Below are 18,600 nucleotides of genomic sequence, written 5' to 3'. Positions count from 1 at the left end.
TGTGATTTATTTGAGGAGCTGTTTGAATAATAATTATGAATCGGCGTTGGGGTTTTCGGCTGTAGGTCTCGGACATTCGGGTTCGGCTTATTATCTGGCGGGAACTATCATGTACATAGCTCCCAAGAACGACACTCCGAAGGACCCGGGAACCTAGAAGCTTTTATTCCAATGGAACCAGCATATTTATACAGTGAAAACGATGATATAAATGTTGATGTTGGTTTTAGCAGTTCGTCAAAATCCACTTATTCGGGCCAAGCTCGATGCGGCTGTCGGCTGGACATCAAGTTAAGTAACTAGTCCGGAAGTAGTCTGCGAACTAATACGACTCTAATATGAAGAAATGTAACGGGAAGATAAGGTACGCATCCAGGGGCGTGGCTCGGTCACAGCGGAATTGATTATTGTTACATGCAGAAGAAGCATGGGTATATAAATTCGACACTGTCCAGTATTCAGCACATGAATTCACTATTCACTCAGGTACATATATATGTATTTGAGTACATGAAATAGATATCTTACCTAAGGACTAAAGAAATACGCAGTCCGGAGAAACAGAGATGGACGATTCGGCGAATTCCTTACGCGGACGGGGTGAAATGATTCGTTATGAGCGTTCCGAATGCGCCGATACCTGCAGGGCCAATAAAGAGCTCGCCATTGCACGTGCTTTTTGATAGGAACTCCGAAGGTATAAAGTATAGACACCGTGTACTTCCACAATTATATATGTATGTACCTTTAGAATTGAATGAATGGCGTAATGAGACATATCAGTATGTACCTACATACTTGCGGTATTAACTCAATCTTTATCTATACGAATGTACTTACCTGTGGTAAGCTATACATATGTATTAGGATGGCGGGGCACACATGCAGTAAAAGACAAGGAAGGTGTATACCTAGGTAGATTTTTACCAGCCTCAACCCAATAAAATAATGGAAAGGGCACTAAGATGAGCAAAAAGTATACTTGTATTTGCTGGAGTATCTCTTACCCCCCGCTTTCGGACCCTGAAATTCTGCATCCCGCTGGATTTCTATTAGCTCCTGGTTGGTTAGCTCATAGCACGACAAATTGGAAAAAATTGTTAACCCCTCATACCTTGACACAGACCACAAACCAAAGGAGCTTTCTTCATAAGAACCCCTCCACCGCCCTCTCCTTGCTTACAACTTATACCTTTCTCCTCCTTCTTCCCTCTTCTTTTTCTTTCTTCTTTCTCAGATATCTTCTCATTCTTACTCTTGACAATTGATATTTCGAGTATCAATTAGTCTAACTCTTCAATTAATAGGGAGAGAGTTGGAAGAAACAATCTGTTATTCTCGTATGTCCGGATTTCCCCTTCCTCTCTTAACTACCAAAGCTCAAGAAAGCTCTTAACTAACCAACACACCTGTACTACAGAAAACCCCTCTTTTCCCAGATACCTCGAATCACCGTCAAGATGGTTCAATCGGCTGTTCTGGGTTTCCCCCGTATGGGTGTGAACCGTGACCTGAAGAAGGCCACCGAAGCTTGTAAGTACTATGCCGGTTCTTCCGGGGCGACATAGATTACGATAGTCTAAAAGAATTGGATTGCTAACTTTCAATCCTAGACTGGGCTGGCAACATCTCCCAAGCTGACCTCCTTACCGAGGCCAAGCGTCTTCGTCTTGCTCACTGGAAGATCCAGAAGGATGCCGGTGTAGACATCATCCCCAGCAACGACTTTGCTCTCTACGACCAAGTCCTCTCCCACATCCAGGACTTCGGTGTAAGTTTCTTAATATTCTTAGTTATCAATATATCTGTCATTAGCTGACGATAAATTTCACAGGCCGTTCCTGAGCGATACTCGAGCGCTAACCTTGATCGAGTCGATGAATACTTTGCTATGGGCCGTGGCCACCAGAAGGGCGGTGTAGACGTTCCCAGTTTGGAGATGGTAAAATGGTTTGACTCCAACTACCACTACGTCAAGCCTACTCTACAAGACAACCAGACCTTCAAGCTCACCGCCAACCCCAAGGCTGTCGTTGAGTACGTTGAGGCCAAGGAGGCTGGTATCAACACCCGACCTGTTCTAGTCGGACCCGTATCTTTCCTTCACTTGGGTAAGGCCGACCGTGGACAGAGCGTCAACCCCATTGACCTTCTTGACAAGCTTCTACCTGTCTACGAGGAGCTCCTCGTCAAGCTCAAGGAGGCTGGTGCCGAGTCTGTCCAGATTGACGAGCCTGTTCTCGTCTTTGACTTGCCTGCCAAGTCCAAGGCTGCCTTCAAGCCCGCCTATGAGAAGTTCGCTTCATTGGCTGGCAAGATCCCCAACCTAGTATTCACCACCTACTTCGGTGACATTGTCCACAACCTTGACCTCCTTCCCAAGGACATTTATGCTGTCCATATCGACCTTGTCCGTAACCCCGAGCAACTCGAGGCTGTCCTAGGTGCCCTCGGACCTAAGACCGCCTTGTCCGTTGGTGTTGTCGACGGCCGAAACATCTGGAAGACCAACCTGAAACGTGCCATCGAGGTTGCCGAGACTGCCATCCAAAAGTTCGGAAAGGATCGTGTCATTGTCGCTACCTCCAGCTCTCTTCTCCACACCCCCCACACCCTCGCCAGCGAGAAGAAGCTGGACCCCGAGATTGCTGATTGGTTCTCATTCGCATCTGAGAAGGCTGTTGAGATTGCCGTCATTGCTAAGGCCGTTACTGACGGACCTGCTTCCGTGCGTGAGGCTCTAGAGGCTAACGCCAAGTCCCTAAACGCCCGTGCTACCTCGAAGCGAACAAACAACCCCCAGGTTAAGGACAGACAATCCAAGATTGCCCCCTCGGACTACAACCGCAAGTCTGAGTTCCCCTCCCGAATCTCCCAGCAACAAAAGAAGCTTAACCTTCCTCTCTTCCCTACCACCACCATCGGCTCTTTCCCCCAAACTAAGGAAATCCGAGTCCAGCGAAACAAGTTCACCAAGGGTGAAATCACTGAGGCTCAATATGACAAGTTTATTGAGCAAGAGATTGACATGAACGTCAAGATCCAGGATGAGCTCGAGCTGGACGTCTACGTTCACGGTGAGCCTGAGCGAAACGACATGGTTCAGTACTTCGGTGAGCGTTTGGACGGCTATGCCTTCACTACGCACGCCTGGGTTCAGAGCTACGGTTCCCGATGTGTGAGACCTCCTATCATTGTCGGAGACATCTCGCGCCCGGCCCCCATGACCGTTAAGGAGTCTAAGTACGCCGTGTCGGTCTCTAAGAAGCCCATGAAGGGTATGTTGACTGGTCCCGTCACCTGCTTACGATGGTCTTTCCCTCGTGACGACGTCCACCAGTCCATCCAGGCTGAGCAACTTGCTCTTGCCCTACGTAACGAAGTTGTCGACCTTGAGAAGGCCGGCATCGACGTCATCCAGGTTGACGAGCCTGCCCTTCGTGAGGGTCTACCCCTCCGAGCTGGCAAGGAGCGTCAGGCTTACCTTGACTGGGCTGTCAAGGCCTTCAGACTCTCCACTGTCGGTGTTGAGGATTCTACTCAGATCCACTCTCACTTCTGCTACTCTGAGTTCCAGGACTTCTTCCACGCCATCGCTGCTCTCGACGCTGACGTGCTTTCCATTGAGAACAGCAAGTCTGACTCGAAGCTTCTAGGCGTGTTCGTTGACGAGGCCTACCCTCGCCACATTGGACCTGGTGTCTATGACATCCACTCGCCTCGTGTACCCAGTGAGCAGGAGATCAAGGACCGCATCGAAGAAATGCTTCAGTACCTCAAGCCTGAGCAGCTCTGGATCAACCCTGACTGTGGTCTCAAGACCCGTCAATGGAAGGAGACTAAGGCTGCCTTGGTCAACTTGGTCAACGCGGCCAAGTTCTTCCGTGCGAAGTACGCCAAATAAATGGCTCGCTCATAGCGAGACCAATGTTTTAATTTTTCTTAAGAAAGTTGACGACGTTAATTGCATGAGGTGTGGGGAGTTGCCTGTCAAAATTTCTTTCGGAGCTGCATAATCGATTTCAACATCGGCGTTTTATAAGGCTGGGTTCTCAAAGGGGATCTATACCAAAAAAGTTCCACAGGAAAGATTGGCGGGAAATCAGGAGCATTCAACATTAAGCATTTTACAGGGCGGGAAAGAATTATACCCGAAGGTCCATCAACCGGACTTGGGAGTAGGTGGCGTTCTTGCATTTAGTTCCCTCTTACACAGAAGGGATTGCATTTCGAGATCAGATGGGATGCAATGTAGATGTAGCATGAGTAGTCAACCCAATTCAACTGGGCGATGACTTGGGAAGAATGAAAACTTCCAAAACAGTACACTTTTGGTGCCACATATTAATTCAGTGTGAATGTGAATGGATGCAAACATGCTTACCTAACCCAAAGGCCATCTTTAACCTATACTCATCGCAGTATTCCTTCAAGCTGATATGAGGGCGTCACGAACCGAATACCAAGTACCTTAGCTTCAAGTTGTACTTATTATTACCTGAAGATCCCGGCGAGTATTCCTAAATTGCACATTCTCAGGACATTTCATGTCGAGAGTATCCAATCAAAATGCGGCTTACCTTTCAAAGGAGCCTATGCGGGTAACCCGACAAAATCAGATTAGGGCATAATTCACAGTGGGCTGAGTGGTAGGAACGGCCTTTTCTTTCCCTTTTTTCCAACGCCTAACGAATCAGGGCTTAGATGCCGAATTAGTGAAACGATTCGCCGGCCCCTTTTTCTTTTCACTTTTTTCTCCTAATGTGCCCGGCGCTCCTTAGTGGAAATAAGCATGCCCACTTGGGCGGTTCCCTCTTCCGACTTTTTTTTCTTTGGTGATGTAGAATTAACAGACCTGGCCCTAGTCGCCGCGCTTAGTTCCATGTGTCTGTCTCGTCCCATAGGGGGCGCGCGCACTTGAGGTTAAGCGGCATTGGAGGGGGGTTGGCAGTGCCGAAAAGCATGATGGGAGTTGTTTTAGTATTGGTGTAGCGTGTATCAAGCGGAAATTTTGTGTTTTGAGGGAGGATGCGCTGAGCCCTATGAAATTAATGGAAGATTGGAATACTAGTTGTCATATAACGAACGACAGAAGAAAGAAGGCATTTAGAATATCATAAGTTGCTTCCACTATGAAAAAAAGAAAGAATAAATAATATTATTATAATTAAAATAATGGACTAAAAAACGTGGCATGGGTCGTAGAACATTCTACAGCAGTTCAGGATCCTTGACGCTGGTGGATTCTTATATATTGCAGAGTCGTGGCGCCAAGGATGGTGTTTGAGATTTCTTTCGATCTTTCGATGGTCGGGTTTGGTCTAGAAGTTCTACGTCTTGTTTCTGTCTGTGCTGTGCTTGTTAAAGACCATCGCATTACGTGGGACGGGACGTGGGAACATTCTTTTTTTTTTTTTTCATCTCATCCCTTGATTCCTGCTCCCGATATTACATGGTGGATTGGGCGGATTTTGCGAGCCGCGCCCCTTCATGCGTTCCAGGTGGCGGGAATGGGGATGCTATCCGGAGCGCGTTCTGTATTGACTAGCACCCTGCATGGCGGTGTATGTATTGTGTGTAAGGCGTCATGTCTCGGGTCCGTGGTATTTTCTTTAGAACGGCTGAGAAGAAAGATAATATGATTGGGTTTTCCTTTTGTTCAGCACATTGAGGCGGATGCCCGCACTGCTTCATCTGTGTGTTGTTCCACGGAGTTTAGTGACGTTGGTTCGTTGGTAGCTAACCACCCAGACAGTTGGTATTACAAGAACTGCGATATTTTTTCTCTCTTTCATGCTCAATGGTTCTGTGTATCGTATCGCAATTCTCGGATTCTGGATTCTCTAGGCTGCAATAATTACGGCCTTGTACTCATTTAAAATGCTGACTGTACTTGTCCGTACTTAAGTAATAGTATAATGAAGTGTAGTATTGAAAAATCCTTGGGGCGGTAAGGATGGAGGAAAATACCTGGAGTAGCTAGGTAAGTTCTAAATTACTTCCTCATCGGGTTTCTTGGTATTTACCAAGGCAAGGGAATACGGCCGCTCTCTCGTTGTTTGGTAGTATAAGTACGTATTTTTATATTAAAAATGATGTCGCCGTGATTTATGAATTGGTGATGGACTCCAAGTTGGCAGTTGGGCGCTTGCATCGCAGATCTTCAACTTAATCGAAGATGTTGTCGATCATCCAATGTCTGTTAACAGATTAAAATCCCGCCCATCTTTAGTGTATCGCGGTCACTTGAACTTTGCGTCGATGATCTTACCTTATCTTTCTTAAACGATCAGATGAAAATATGTGAGATATGTATGTATGTGTTAGGTGAGAAAACAAAAACGTCACTCCTCCAATGCAGAGAATATGCGACGCGCCGCTGTATGTACAAATAATGTAGTGTATAATGTAGTGCGCTATGGAGAGTGCTGTGTTATTGTCGCACTAGCTGCTATGGATGTACTCACCTACTATACGTACCCAAGTATCTTATAACAAGGCCTTGCTTAATGATGGGCTAGGCTTTAGTCCTGAACTTTGATTTTCGACTCTTCATTGGATGGTTGGCGGTTTCACGATGTCGTACCTGCGTCTTTCTGGACAGGGGTCTTTTATAATGGTGCGTGGGGCTCAGGGGCTTCCACCACTTACACTTCTCACACCACTTTTACACTACAGTCTAAGCTGGCAACTCGCTTCGTGTTCCTTTTTTCCCTTTTCCCCCCCTTGAAGACTCTTTTCCCTAATCCTGGTCCCCCATTTCGGTCCTGGCGATTCTTGTTAGACAGCTTCCCCGTTGGATCAATCTAACCATGTCATGGTCCGTCATCGTCGGGTGGGTCACTGGCGGTCCTCCCCAATAGAATGAACTCCGTCAACAACATGACGGGGACTAGGGTATGTGTTTTGAAAGAGTGCCTCTTCCCGGGAAACTCCTTCAGGGCTCATCCCAAAGCCAGCCCAGCTTAGCCCAAGCTCATTTCAGAGCCCATCAAGGGAAATACAAGGAATTACAGGGAATTACAGGGAATTGCCAGGGCTCTTTTTTCCCACGCTAACCGCCAAGGTAAGGAGGGTCCAATGGGTACAATCCTGTAAAAAAGGCTCTCTACCCTCCATCGTCGCGAAGTGTCTCTTTCTTTTCTCCCTCCTTTCCTTCATCACATTCGCGTGTTTCTCTCATTTTTTCAACGAGTCTTATCTCACAGTCCTTCTTTTTCTCTTCGCCGTTGTCGGTCCATATCCCCAGTCCATTTCAGCGTTCAATTCTCCAACGCACACAACTATCGTTTTCATTCTTTAACAAACGGCAACTGTGTCTGCTAAGCCTTCGCGGAATCGACTTTCGCTCATTGAAATCTGCATTGCATATTTGCAAACGTCCACTCATTCGACATCAACGAAGTACATATCTATCCGAGATCAGGCTACCTTGAAATAGAGTAAAATACATATCGAGGTACTCCAGCAAGGAAAAGCAAACAGACAAGCAATATAAATCCATTTGTCAAGTATACCCAGACAATTGTAAATTTACACAAACAAATCCATCAAAATGAAGTCGGCAACTGTTGCGTTCGGCCTTCTCGCCGGTGTGGCCTCGGCCTCTTACAACCACCCGCGCCACTTCCACAACCCCCACTGGCGACGAAATGACACCGGGGCCTCTACCACCCTAACCGTCGCCATCACCACCGTTCACACCATTACCTCCTGCGCTCCTACTGTTACCAACTGCCCGGCTGCCACCGGTGGTAACAGCACTGGCCCTGCTATCGTCACCGAGGTCATCGATCTGACCACGACCGTCTGCCCCGTCACCGCCATCGGCTCCATCTCTAGCTCCGTCGTCGGGGATCACAGCAGCGGTCTCATCTCTGGTACCACCCGTACCGTCACCGTAACCCCCACCTCCACTGCTTCCACTTCCCCTGAGCAGTCTAACGGTTCCGGTAACTCTGTTTACCCCTCCATTGGCACTTCTGACCAGACTGTAACCATGACCATCGGCCCCGAGAGCTCGCGGTCCCTTTTGGTTACAACCCTGAAGTCCACTTACACTGCATTGGTTACCGTTACTGCTGTCCCTACCCCTGGATCTAACTCTGGCAGCGGCAACGGAAACGGCAGCGGTGAGGACTCTAGCAGCGAAGCTACCACCACTACTACACGAACTTCCACTGGCACTCGCACTGTCACCGTTGCTCCCTCTAAGAGCTCCGACGTCGGTTCTGAGGACACTGGATCTGGCAACGGATCCGGCTCTGGCGAATGTGTTGCCAGCACCGTCACCGTCACCGAGACCATCCCTGCCAGCACTATCTACGTCACTGCTCCTGCTGCTGGCCCTACTGGCGCTAAGGAGGTTTCCTCCCCGGCTGCCTACCCCACTGGCTCTGACAACAGCGGAAGCAACACTGGCAGCGGCAGCGAAGACGACAGCTCCCCTGAGGAGAGCAGCCAGAGCAACGTTGTTACTGCCACTGCTACCGCCACCGTTGTCCCCTACCCGACCGGCAACAACGGCACCATCCCCAAGCAATCCAGCGGCGTCGCCATCCCGACTGTCATCCTACGCCACTAAATTAGCGGCTAGACAAGCCATGCATTTTTGAAAATTCTGTTCCACCCACGTACATTATACCCAGACACTTGTAGCATACAATAGCATGAACGAGGGATGACTGCATACGACCCAACAACCATTTTTGCTGACGCCCGGTAGCGAGATAAAAAGAGAGAAAAAGCAAACAGGCTTGCATCAATTACATTTGTTTTGTTTGTCCTTTTGGAAAGGGGGAAAGGGGGGCGGGCGGGTCAGCTTTGGATGGAAGAGTATCTTGGATACGTCGATACGAACGCGAAGCCGATATCTTGAGTTGATCTTACTGCTACTTATCTTGGGGGACGCCATTTTCTTCTCGTCTCGGTCCGGTTGCCGGGGACTTGGGGATAGAGGGCGCGCGTTTATTCAGTTTATCTTGTTTAATATCTATTACTATCTAGATGTGGATGAGATGGCTGGATAGGTGCGTGTTCTCGTTCGATTCTAGTGTATGTAGTGTTCTGTATCTATCTAGTTTGGCCATCTTGAATGGAGTTTTATGGTGCTTATAATATGCTTGTATTTTGTGCTTGTGCTTGTGAGATTGAAGATTCGATATAGTGCGTGATACAGGTGTGAGGTCGTGCTATAGGCTGTTCTACAGTGGCAAAGCCATAGCTGAGACATACCGGGTAGGTACCTAAAGATTAGTTTCTTTGGCGATTGATTTGGTAATGTGAGATTTTCTATCTTTCTTTTGGTGCTTACCTCACCATCATTCTAAGTCCTCCCTTTACACGCCAATGCGTTGGTAAATGAGTCTACCCATTTTCGCCTCGTCTTGATCGCGTTATGATGTTTGTTTAATGTAACTCAGTTGATGATCTTTCGGCAAACCCGTATCTCCTTTGTGCTGTTGGCATCTACTAGCACATCCTCATTGAGTTTGCTGCTATGGCTTACATGATGGGCACGGGTAGTGACAGGTATTGACGGGCTTTAGACTCTTCTCATATCCCGGTGGTTTGAATGGCACGCGGACTTCTTTCTGAGGATTTACTTCATGACACTACCGTTGGCATGGCGTAAAGCGAAGGATAGAGGTTGGCTTTGGGTATAATCATGCTAGGGCAGGCTACTCGGTATAGCTAAATACTGATCTACAGCGCTTCTCTATCGCTAACGTGCTAACTCTCGGGGCTTCTTGGCGGCGGTAGTGTTGCTATCTTAGTGCTATCTCTCCGTCTATCCCACTACCGACGCCAGTACCATTAGTGGCTTGCGATACTGACCGAGGACGTCCACTGACTGTCAACTAAAAAGGCCTATAATTTAGGTCTATATAGCGCACTACTCCCCCATATGATCGTCGCATTTTTATTTCTTAGTGCTTGTTAATATGCCGAGCGGATGTTAGTGGTTCACTTAGCACTCTTGACATTGCCATAGCGCCCGACAAAACCCGAATTCAGTTTCCCGACTTCGGCATCGGCTTGGTCTTAGTATCGTGAGAAGACTCTAGTCGGCCTGGATTTCGCTACCGAAAATTATTTCTTTTGGGTATGTTGGTGATTGTGTGGATATGAAGGATGGTGTGTTGGGGATGGGGGTATATATCCTCTAAATTGGCGATGATTCGTTCCCTATGAGTTAGGTGGTTCAAGCCCGGTCGGCGGGCTTATAATGGTCCTACGTCATGCCACGATGCGCTAAGAGGCTACTGACAACCACTACGCCCTCTAAGTTCTAGGGTATGGTACCTAAAGGTGCTCCTATCAGCCCTGTCGACGCTCTATATTTCCACCTCTTCTTCAGCGTGCCGAAAAGTCTCCTAATGCTTCTATGTTTTCAGGAGTTGGCCTTCAACGGGTTGATTTATGTGAGAAAATATGTTCAATCACAACTACGTAGGAAACAGGACTTGGATTAGGAAACAAAAGCACAGTTTGAGTCTATAATCATCTTATAGAGGTGCATCGCGAAGTAATTATCGCAATTCGGCATAGATCTAGCTATGCCTATCATCATCTACACCGTGGTGTATTTCTCTGAAGTCAATGCTTATGGGTATGAAGACTACCAAAATCTACCAGATGCCGCGCGAACGTCCAATTCATTCTTCCCAATGCCCAGTCGTGCCCCTATTTCATCACGAGGTCATATACGACCATCATAGCAGTCAACCAAGAATAACATTCTCCAACTGCTCACGATCCAAGCGCCCCTGCAGCGCCGCCCTAAGTAAGCCCTGACTCCTCGCAATCGCCGGCACCACGCCATCGATCTGCTGTAGATTCCCTTTCATGCTCTCCATATGATTCGCAATCTGTCCCGCCAGACTATTCAATTCCTCATCTTTAATATCAGCGAATACTTTTCCACTACCTTCCTCTGTCGTTATAACTTCTCTGGTATTTTCATCGTGGTGATCGTCGGATGTCTTCTTCTCCGGCACAAGGACATGCATCCGTCTAACCCTATCCCTTCTCTGTCTAGCCTCCGCATGCGCATTCGCACCCAGTCGCGCGAGTACCTTATACTCGCGCTCGAGTTCGCGCTCCGCGCGTTCCTTTTCACGGCGTAATAACTCGACACCATGTAACAGTGGATCTAACTGCGATTCTAGAGCTTGTACACCAGCGACCGCACGCTCGAACTCGAACTCATCTTCACGTTTCGCGGACGTAGTGGCAGGCGGGAAAGGAAGGCCTTTAGCGATTTTGTTGCGCAGACGATTTCCTACTGCGTTCAACGCAGCCGCGGCTTGCGCGTGGCGCTGTTGGGTCTTGGTGCTTGTTCGACTGGACCGGAGGTTGGCGGATGGGTTTGCGGTGCTGAGACGTAGGAGTACGGGCCGGGAGGCGGATTGGAGGAGTGTGGTTACGCTGGATAGGGCGGGGGGTCCGAGGGGTGTCCATTTTGACTCGATTACATTGCGAGGGACGCGGCGTGTACGGGTTGTGAGATGTCGGTAGCGTGGGGGAGAGGCGGATGTGGATGAGGAGCGGGAGTGGGTGCCGGAGGATCGTCTGTGGGTTCTTTGGTTAGGTTGGGAGTCGTTGGAGCGGCGGGGTCTGCCTCTTCGGGGTTGGGTTTCTTCTTGTATTGAGTTTTCCTGGTCGTTTTCTCTTGTAGGTGAAGCAGCAGGTTCACCGGATGATCTTGGGCGATTGCGTTGCCTTCGTCGACCTTTAGGTTCGGGGTTGGCCTCTTCTGCTGGTTGTTGATCGGTAAGGGAGGGCCGGCCTCGTTTCTTCTGGGGCTGGGGCGCCGGTTCTTCTGGTTCCTCTGCAGCTTGCTCTTCTAGCGATGGTCGACCTCTTCTCTTGCGCTCTTTTGGTTTTCGTTTCTTAGACGTATCTCCTTCAGCTGGCTCAGCTGCCTCTTGTGTACCCTTATTCAATGAGTTAGGAGACCGGCGAATTCGACCACTACGTCGTAGGAAGCTCGAGTTCTCCTCATTCTCATCATCGGCTTCGTTCGCTTCGGGTTCTTGCTCGGCGTCGCCAGATGCTTTGGGTGGCCGGCCGCGCTTCTTTGGACCTGCGTTTTCGTTTGTATCATTTGAATTATCCTGTTCTGCTTCGTTTTCTTCGTTATCCTGCGAGACTCGGGGTCGACCACGTCTTTTACGTTCCGGAGGTACAGTATTGGCTTCTTCATTCCCCTCGTCTCCGTTATGATCGGCTTCTACCGCTGGAGATTTGCCGCGTTTTTTCTTAGTTCTCTTTGGCTGTGATGTCTCGGGTTCTGGTTGTGTTTGGGGTGCGGTGTCGGTGTTCGCTTGGCGCCCTCGTTTTCGGGGACGTGAAGATTCCTCCGCATCTGTTTCTCTAGTACTTTCGGGTGCTGTAGCTAGTTGACCTCGTCTCGTAAGTCTGGTTTGTGATCCGGACGCGTCGCCATCGTCGCGTAACGCGTTTGAAGGACGGCCTCGTTTTCGCTTTTGGTTTGCTGTTTCTGGTGCCTTCACATCATTAGTTTGAGTATGCCATCGTTTCCTGTGACGAAACATACCATGTTGCGAGAATACAACTGTCGCCCACCACACCGTGAATTGTTATGAATATGTTCCAAGTTTGATGGCCACTTTACACGGCTACGTATCGCTTCATTATCTTATCGAAGTTTACAGTATTGTTATCTTATCGTCAAATGTGGCTAGTGTTTTGGGGAACCCGGGGACTTTTAAAAGGTGGAGAACAAGTCTACCAATAGGGGATGGCGGGTTTAGCATTCGCAAAAGTCCGGGTGTTAGGTACTTAGGTACGTACTTTATATACCTGGGTTAGCTTCCCACATGCTCAGTCAACAAAATAATAATGTACCTCTCTAAGTGGGGAATGGCAAGCTTGGCTGAGAAATTGCAGGGAAGGATGGGATGTGCTCATCTCACCTGGAGAAGCTGCTACTGTTGCTGGAAACGCGTCCTATCAAGTACCTAGCCCTTAGGAAACCGTCGCTCGATATTCTTTTTTTTTTTTTTCCTTTTCCAACTTTAGTCGAGTAGAATCTGCCCTACTCTACCGCAAGTTCGAGATACACTATTGGCCATCATAGCTTTGAGCGCCATCAACTTTACTTGTTTTTAGATATCCTTCTATACCCCTTTCGTTTCAATTAATCGATCTAAATCTGCCTACTTCTTGTTGGCGCGGATTACATCATTCTTCCGATTTGTTTTGTGGCTTGATCTAAATTATAATCTAAATCCCCCAAATTCACCGCAAGGCTCGAGCTCTTATCCATTTTCCACATTTCGCAAACTAATATCAAGCAAAATGCGCTTCTCTACGACCTCGGCTGTCCTCAGCTTGCCGCTGTTGGCAGTAGCAGATGTTCCTGAGTACCAAGCTCAGTTCGACAACTACCTAGGCCAAGCACAGAGCTTTCTAGGCAAGGTCGCCTCCAAGATCCCTCATCCTAATAAATATGACCCCGTCGCTGCCGCCGAGGCCAAGGCTGGATCTCTAAATGTAGACATTCTTGCCTTGGATAACTGGAAACAGACCTTATATGCGCCCGTGAAGGAAGGGAGCACTACACCTGAGGAGTGGTGGGTCCTGATCACTGGTGGAAACAAGACTTGCTTTGGTAAGGCCCTCCACATCACAATGTTGAGAAAATGGCTCGTGAATGATCTTCTAACATCTTATCAAACAGGCCACTGCGGTCCGATCGAGACTGCCTTCAACGAGACCGCCGGAAAATGGGCTGTTACGCCCGGTTCTCCGCACACCGCTATCGTCAATTGTGAGGACCAGCCTGTCCTTTGCAATTCCTGGTCCGCTCCAGTCGGCGCTGTTTGGATCTTCGAGATACTTCCCGAGCCTGCACCCGTCGATATCTGGACGAAGCGATTCAACATGACAACCGTGACTTCCGATGATATCGTCGCATTGCAGAAGGAGGGCCACAAATCCTCCACCAAATTGCACGATGGATTCTTCCACCCTTTCAATGGCCCTCTTGCCAAGAACGGTGTCGCAACTCCTGTCGGATGGGTCCTATGGGCTTTCAACCTTCTCCCTAGCTGGGCATTCATGGTCCTTGTTTCCATCTTCAGCCGAACCATGATGTAAGTTGACCTAATTAAACCACCCATAAGCGAATAGCCACTAATAGAGTTCTAGGTCCAACCGCATGGCCGGTACATCGGACAACCGACGACCTGCTGCTGCTGGCCAAGCCGCTCCCCGAAGATAATGATTATCAACCGAGGGGCTAACATTGGGGTATCTATGGTACTGACGGGCTGGTCATGTTGGGGGGATATGGGTGATGTGCGGCTGGGTATAGGGTTGCTCAAAATCGCTCCACTTTGTTCCTTTTCATAGAATTAGGTATTGGGTCGGAATCACGTAGTTAGATAATGATCTAATGAGTTGGGTTTGCGTCGTGCATTCATGTTTTGCTTTCGCATACGTCTTGGATACGCTGTAGACCATCGAGAACTTCGTTCTTTAATTTGGGATTGGCAAATCGACCGTATCGCAAGTCACTCATGTTGCCCACAGCTTGTTTGATAGATTCGAGGAGACTGGCTTCTTCCTGCTCCATGGTTTCTATTTCCCGTTCTATATCGGTGATTGCATTGTCCATGTCGGGTAGAATGGTCTGGAGGGTGTGTCGCTTCGGCTGCAATGTATTGGAAGTAGAACCGAATAACTGTCAATTGAGTCAGATGCCACGCCCCTAAACTAAACTAAATTTCGTGAAGCAACATACCATTCGCTCTATTTCAATCTCGTCATCTTGTTCTTCTAGTTCTGCCTCTCTTCTTGCCTTGATTACTTCTCGACGTAGAGCCTTGCCTTGTCGAACTTGCGCATCAATGTTTTGAGCTACCCCGTCGACTACCGCATTTCGTTGTTGTTGGAGATCTCGATATAGGGTTCGAATATGCGGCGATGCTTGCTGTGATTTAGGAAATAGAGTCGTAAACTCTTGTAAGGAAAGAATGGTAGGTAGACGAGCGGGGAGGAGTAAATAGTTGCGCAGAATGGTGGCTTCGTTTGTTGCCATTGTGTGAGGTGGTTGGGGAATTTAGAAAAGAGGAATATTTGGGGTACACAGTGATAAAATAGGCGTTTAGTAGAATTGCACCACGTATAAATAGTGCAAATAACATAAATAGCCTCAATTGATTATTCCTATAGTGATAGAGGTTATTTATGATAAGTTGCCCAGGTACTTGGAATAATTAATTAGGCGATGACGGCGTACATGTACCGTTCTGTTACGCCGGGGTGTAAATGTACAGTGGGTAAAAACACTTTAACCAAAAAAGAAAGCGCGTTAGAAAACGCGTCCGAGCTTTGGTGGGCGTTCCGCCGTAGTAACCTACCTTCTTTCCTACGCCGTGTGTCAACCACATACGATAAGATCAACCTTAATAACCTTGTTATCTCCCTAAATTCTCAATCTGCTGGCGCCGTCTCTTCTAAACTTCACTTCAAAACACACCATTCATCTATCTTTCTCTTTCCGCCGTGCCCAGATTCATATCAATCCGCCGATTTCATCAACTTAAATAATTCTTACGCTCACCTCTCCTATCATCAATATTTAAAGGTGACCCTAAGTCCGCCGATCATGGCTCCCTCACGACAGAGTCAGGTGCCGCCGTACGCCAAAGACGAGCGTGTTCTTTGTTTCCATGGTGATTTGATGTACGAAGCCAAGATTCTCGAGGTCTCCGTTAAGTCCGGTCAAAAGGCAGAGGATGCTCAGTATCGTATTCACTACAAAGGCTGGAAGAACACCTGGGACGACTGGGTTTCGCAAGATCGCATTCGAAAGTTCACCGAGGACAACAAGCAGCTCGCAAGCCAGCTTCAGGCTCAGGCTAGAATGCGAACTCAAGGTCCTAAGGGGGTGAAGAAGGGTGGCAAGGCCAACGGTTCGGAGATGAGCTCCGCTCGGGGTAGTGAAGAGCGCGCCGCGGGTTCCTCCAGCTTCGGTGGCCGAGGCCCTCGACGAGGTCGAGATTACGAACTTGAGACTGTAAGTTTTCCCTTTTCTTTTCACCAGGTTTCTCCCGCATATGGGGGACTAGGGAAGTGCAAGGCTTGAATACATCAAGACGACTACCAAAAATCTCTATCACGGAACGGCATTATCATCGCTCACTGGAATTTGGAACGACATGGTCCTTTTCGACAAACCCAATTTGCACATTAATTTTGTCCTGGATTTACATCACACCTCCCCGTCCATGTTTGGTACATCAGTGGTGAGTGGTACTTGACGGAATTCCTTGGAAAGAACAATCAAATCCGAATTTCAAGGGGATGCGGGTCTGGCAGACTAGGACCAACCGAATACCAGACACCAAGTTGCCCAGCAGCTCGCCCGACCCCTCTTTGCACAGAGAAGGGAAGAGCAACGAGATCGTCTAACTACTTGTTTTTTCAATGTATAAGGTGCTTTGGGGAAAAACACGCACCCTTCGTTTACTCTGCGTGCTGTCGTCGCCAGCCTAGTCGCCGGGCTTGTCGTTAGGGAAAATTAACTCTTATCTACTTTTTGGCCCAGAGTTGTTGTTTTCCCAGCCAACCCGAACTTTCCAAAACCTACAACCTTTCCCCCAACCTCAACACCCACCTCTGATGCCCATCCTGTGGTACCTCCATAATGGATATTCAAGCTCTGTTACAGGTTAGGATTCCCCTACCCGGTGTTCCTGACTGGGATGATTCCCAAAGCCCGCAAGCTACTTTCGTCCGAGCACATTCGTGCCCACCCTATTCTAAGGAGGAATCGCATCAGCTCAACGGCAACATCGCCAATTCCGGCACTCAGCATTTTGGAGATTCTCGTAGCAAAAAGCCTTGCGAGAATCCCACGGCACCCGTCACTTCAACGCTTGCCATCGGTAATCGCGAAGCTCCTATCGAGATTTGTTCTAACTCGGAAGACTCTCACGCCCCGCACCCAAAGACACCGCCTCCCAATAAAAGTCGTGAAGTCCCCATCGAGATTGAGCCTGGTTCGGAAGACCCTGACGAGCCTCCTTCGAAGCCCGCCGATTTCTATTCGGACGAAAGCATCAAGGCTCGTATGAAGATCTTCGAACGCAAGACTGATCCATGGATACAAGCAGCGCGGGCTAAATGCCGCCTCTCGCGGCGCCCGCCCGAATACTTATTGGACAATCCGGCTGCGTTCCTCGATTACTACATGGACTAGGACCCCACCCCGGGGCTGTAGTCCAACAAGCCTTGCACTCCCTAACCCAGCAGCTCATCGAAATCGGGCCTCGAAAGTGCTAACAACTTCCAGGAAGATGCATTCCACACCAGACCTTCTATTAAGATCATCATTCCCGATGTTTTGAAGGCGATCCTTGTCGATGACTGGGAGAATGTTACGAAGAATAATCAGCTGGTTCCTCTGCCCCATCCTCGCCCAGTCACCAAGATCCTAGAGGATTATCACGCATACGAGGTCCCGAAGCGTCCTGAAGGTTCATCTCATGTAGATATTCTTGAAGAGACCCTAGCAGGCCTCAAGGAGTATTTCGACAAGGCGCTTGGTCGCATTCTTCTCTACCGGTAATTTACCTTCCTTATCAGCCGAAGAAAATTACTAATTGTTATTAGATTCGAACGTGCTCAATACGCCGACATGTACAAGAAGTGGATGTCCGATGACCCTGAGTACCAAGGCAAAACCGCGAGTGAGACTTACGGTGCCGAGCATCTCATGCGCCTTCTAGGTAAGTCTCTTATAGATAACGCCGTAATAATCGAACCGATGTCTAACTATTTACAGTTTCCATGCCCGAGTTGGTTGCTCAGACGAACATGGACCAACAATCTGTCAATCGTCTACGAGAGGAGCTTGTCAAGTTCTGTACCTGGTTGTCTAAGAACATCACCGAATACTTCGTCAGCCAGTACGAGTCTCCTACTCAAGAGTACATCCAAAAGGCGAAGGAGTAATTTCATTATGTTTTCTCTTTTGTTACATGGCGGCGTTTTCTTTAGTCGAGGTCTTCAAAGCGGACGAGGACTTTGACTTGCTCAACACATGCCCTGGAATTTCGGAATGGTACGCATATTCAGTTCAGCTCCCCCTCGTTGTGAACACGCTGCCTCGTCTGGGCATCTGGTGTTCTAGCATGATTCACCGAGGGGACAGGCTTGTATTTGACACGAGGGAACCATATCTGGCTATCGACTGGCATTATTGCTCTTGTTGTTTATACCCGGCAGAAAAAAGTCTTTAGAAGACAGTAATAGGGAATTGCATTGTTTTTAGTTATAAGTCTTGATTGCACGTCCCCGAGTGAACTGACTTGACTTGATATCCAATTGATTGATCGACACCCAGCATGTTAAAGACGCCAATGGTGTATCATCTTCGCCATGATTCCCACAGCACTTGGCATACATAACATGGTAAAATTATTTGATGATATTCCCACCCACTAAATCATTTACATTCGCCCAAGAGCACGGCTGATCAATCCACCAACTAATGTGACCACCCGCGATACTTAACTCGGTCCGAGGTGATAGACACGATTGCGACTTTGGCATTTCAATCGC

At 48.3% G+C, this 18,600-nt stretch overlaps 6 protein-coding genes across 6 annotated transcripts; 4 read left to right on the top strand and 2 right to left on the bottom strand.

Annotated features, from left to right (window-relative positions):
- The first annotated feature begins 937 nt into the window (after positions 1-937).
- F4822DRAFT_404769 (cobalamin-independent methionine synthase) lies at positions 938-4,326 on the top strand. Its single transcript, XM_051458235.1, has 4 exons — positions 938-1,340; positions 1,421-1,533; positions 1,614-1,771; positions 1,835-4,326. Exons 2-4 carry the CDS (start codon positions 1,461-1,463, stop codon positions 3,902-3,904), a joined length of 2,301 nt encoding a protein of 766 aa, XP_051314812.1. The 5' UTR covers positions 938-1,340; positions 1,421-1,460; the 3' UTR covers positions 3,905-4,326.
- Positions 4,327-7,307: 2,981 nt separating this feature from the next.
- On the top strand, positions 7,308-9,119 carry F4822DRAFT_267663 (uncharacterized protein). Its single transcript, XM_051454650.1, has one exon. The coding sequence runs from the start codon at positions 7,556-7,558 to the stop codon at positions 8,582-8,584; it is 1,029 nt and encodes a 342-aa protein (XP_051314811.1). The 5' UTR covers positions 7,308-7,555; the 3' UTR covers positions 8,585-9,119.
- Positions 9,120-10,599: 1,480 nt separating this feature from the next.
- F4822DRAFT_267650 (CENP-Q, a CENPA-CAD centromere complex subunit-domain-containing protein) lies at positions 10,600-12,661 on the bottom strand. The gene is made up of 2 exons (XM_051454649.1): positions 12,563-12,661; positions 10,600-12,512 (listed from the first exon to the last, which is right to left on the bottom strand). Exons 1-2 carry the CDS (start codon positions 12,563-12,565, stop codon positions 10,725-10,727), a joined length of 1,791 nt encoding a protein of 596 aa, XP_051314810.1. The 5' UTR covers positions 12,566-12,661; the 3' UTR covers positions 10,600-10,724.
- Positions 12,662-12,875: 214 nt separating this feature from the next.
- On the top strand, positions 12,876-14,745 carry F4822DRAFT_404761 (uncharacterized protein). Its single transcript, XM_051458234.1, has 3 exons — positions 12,876-13,639; positions 13,709-14,123; positions 14,179-14,745. The coding sequence occupies exons 1-3, from the start codon at positions 13,327-13,329 to the stop codon at positions 14,249-14,251; spliced, it is 801 nt and encodes a 266-aa protein (XP_051314809.1). The 5' UTR covers positions 12,876-13,326; the 3' UTR covers positions 14,252-14,745.
- F4822DRAFT_267631 (Cnl2/NKP2 family protein-domain-containing protein) lies at positions 14,362-15,164 on the bottom strand. Its single transcript, XM_051454648.1, has 2 exons — positions 14,774-15,164; positions 14,362-14,713 (listed from the first exon to the last, which is right to left on the bottom strand). The coding sequence occupies exons 1-2, from the start codon at positions 15,068-15,070 to the stop codon at positions 14,450-14,452; spliced, it is 561 nt and encodes a 186-aa protein (XP_051314808.1). The 5' UTR covers positions 15,071-15,164; the 3' UTR covers positions 14,362-14,449.
- Position 15,165: 1 nt separating this feature from the next.
- F4822DRAFT_267618 (MRG-domain-containing protein) lies at positions 15,166-18,149 on the top strand. Its single transcript, XM_051454647.1, has 4 exons — positions 15,166-16,051; positions 17,330-17,601; positions 17,650-17,765; positions 17,822-18,149. The coding sequence occupies exons 1-4, from the start codon at positions 15,260-15,262 to the stop codon at positions 17,989-17,991; spliced, it is 1,350 nt and encodes a 449-aa protein (XP_051314807.1). The 5' UTR covers positions 15,166-15,259; the 3' UTR covers positions 17,992-18,149.
- Positions 18,150-18,600: the final 451 nt, after the last annotated feature.

The sequence above is a fragment of the Hypoxylon trugodes genome (genome assembly GCF_022578975.1).
Source record: "Hypoxylon trugodes strain CBS 135444 unplaced genomic scaffold F4822scaffold_5, whole genome shotgun sequence".
Taxonomy (NCBI): Eukaryota; Fungi; Ascomycota; class Sordariomycetes; order Xylariales; family Hypoxylaceae; genus Hypoxylon; species Hypoxylon trugodes.
Note: the sequence above shows the minus strand (reverse complement) of the source record. Positions and strands in the feature narration are given on the sequence as shown.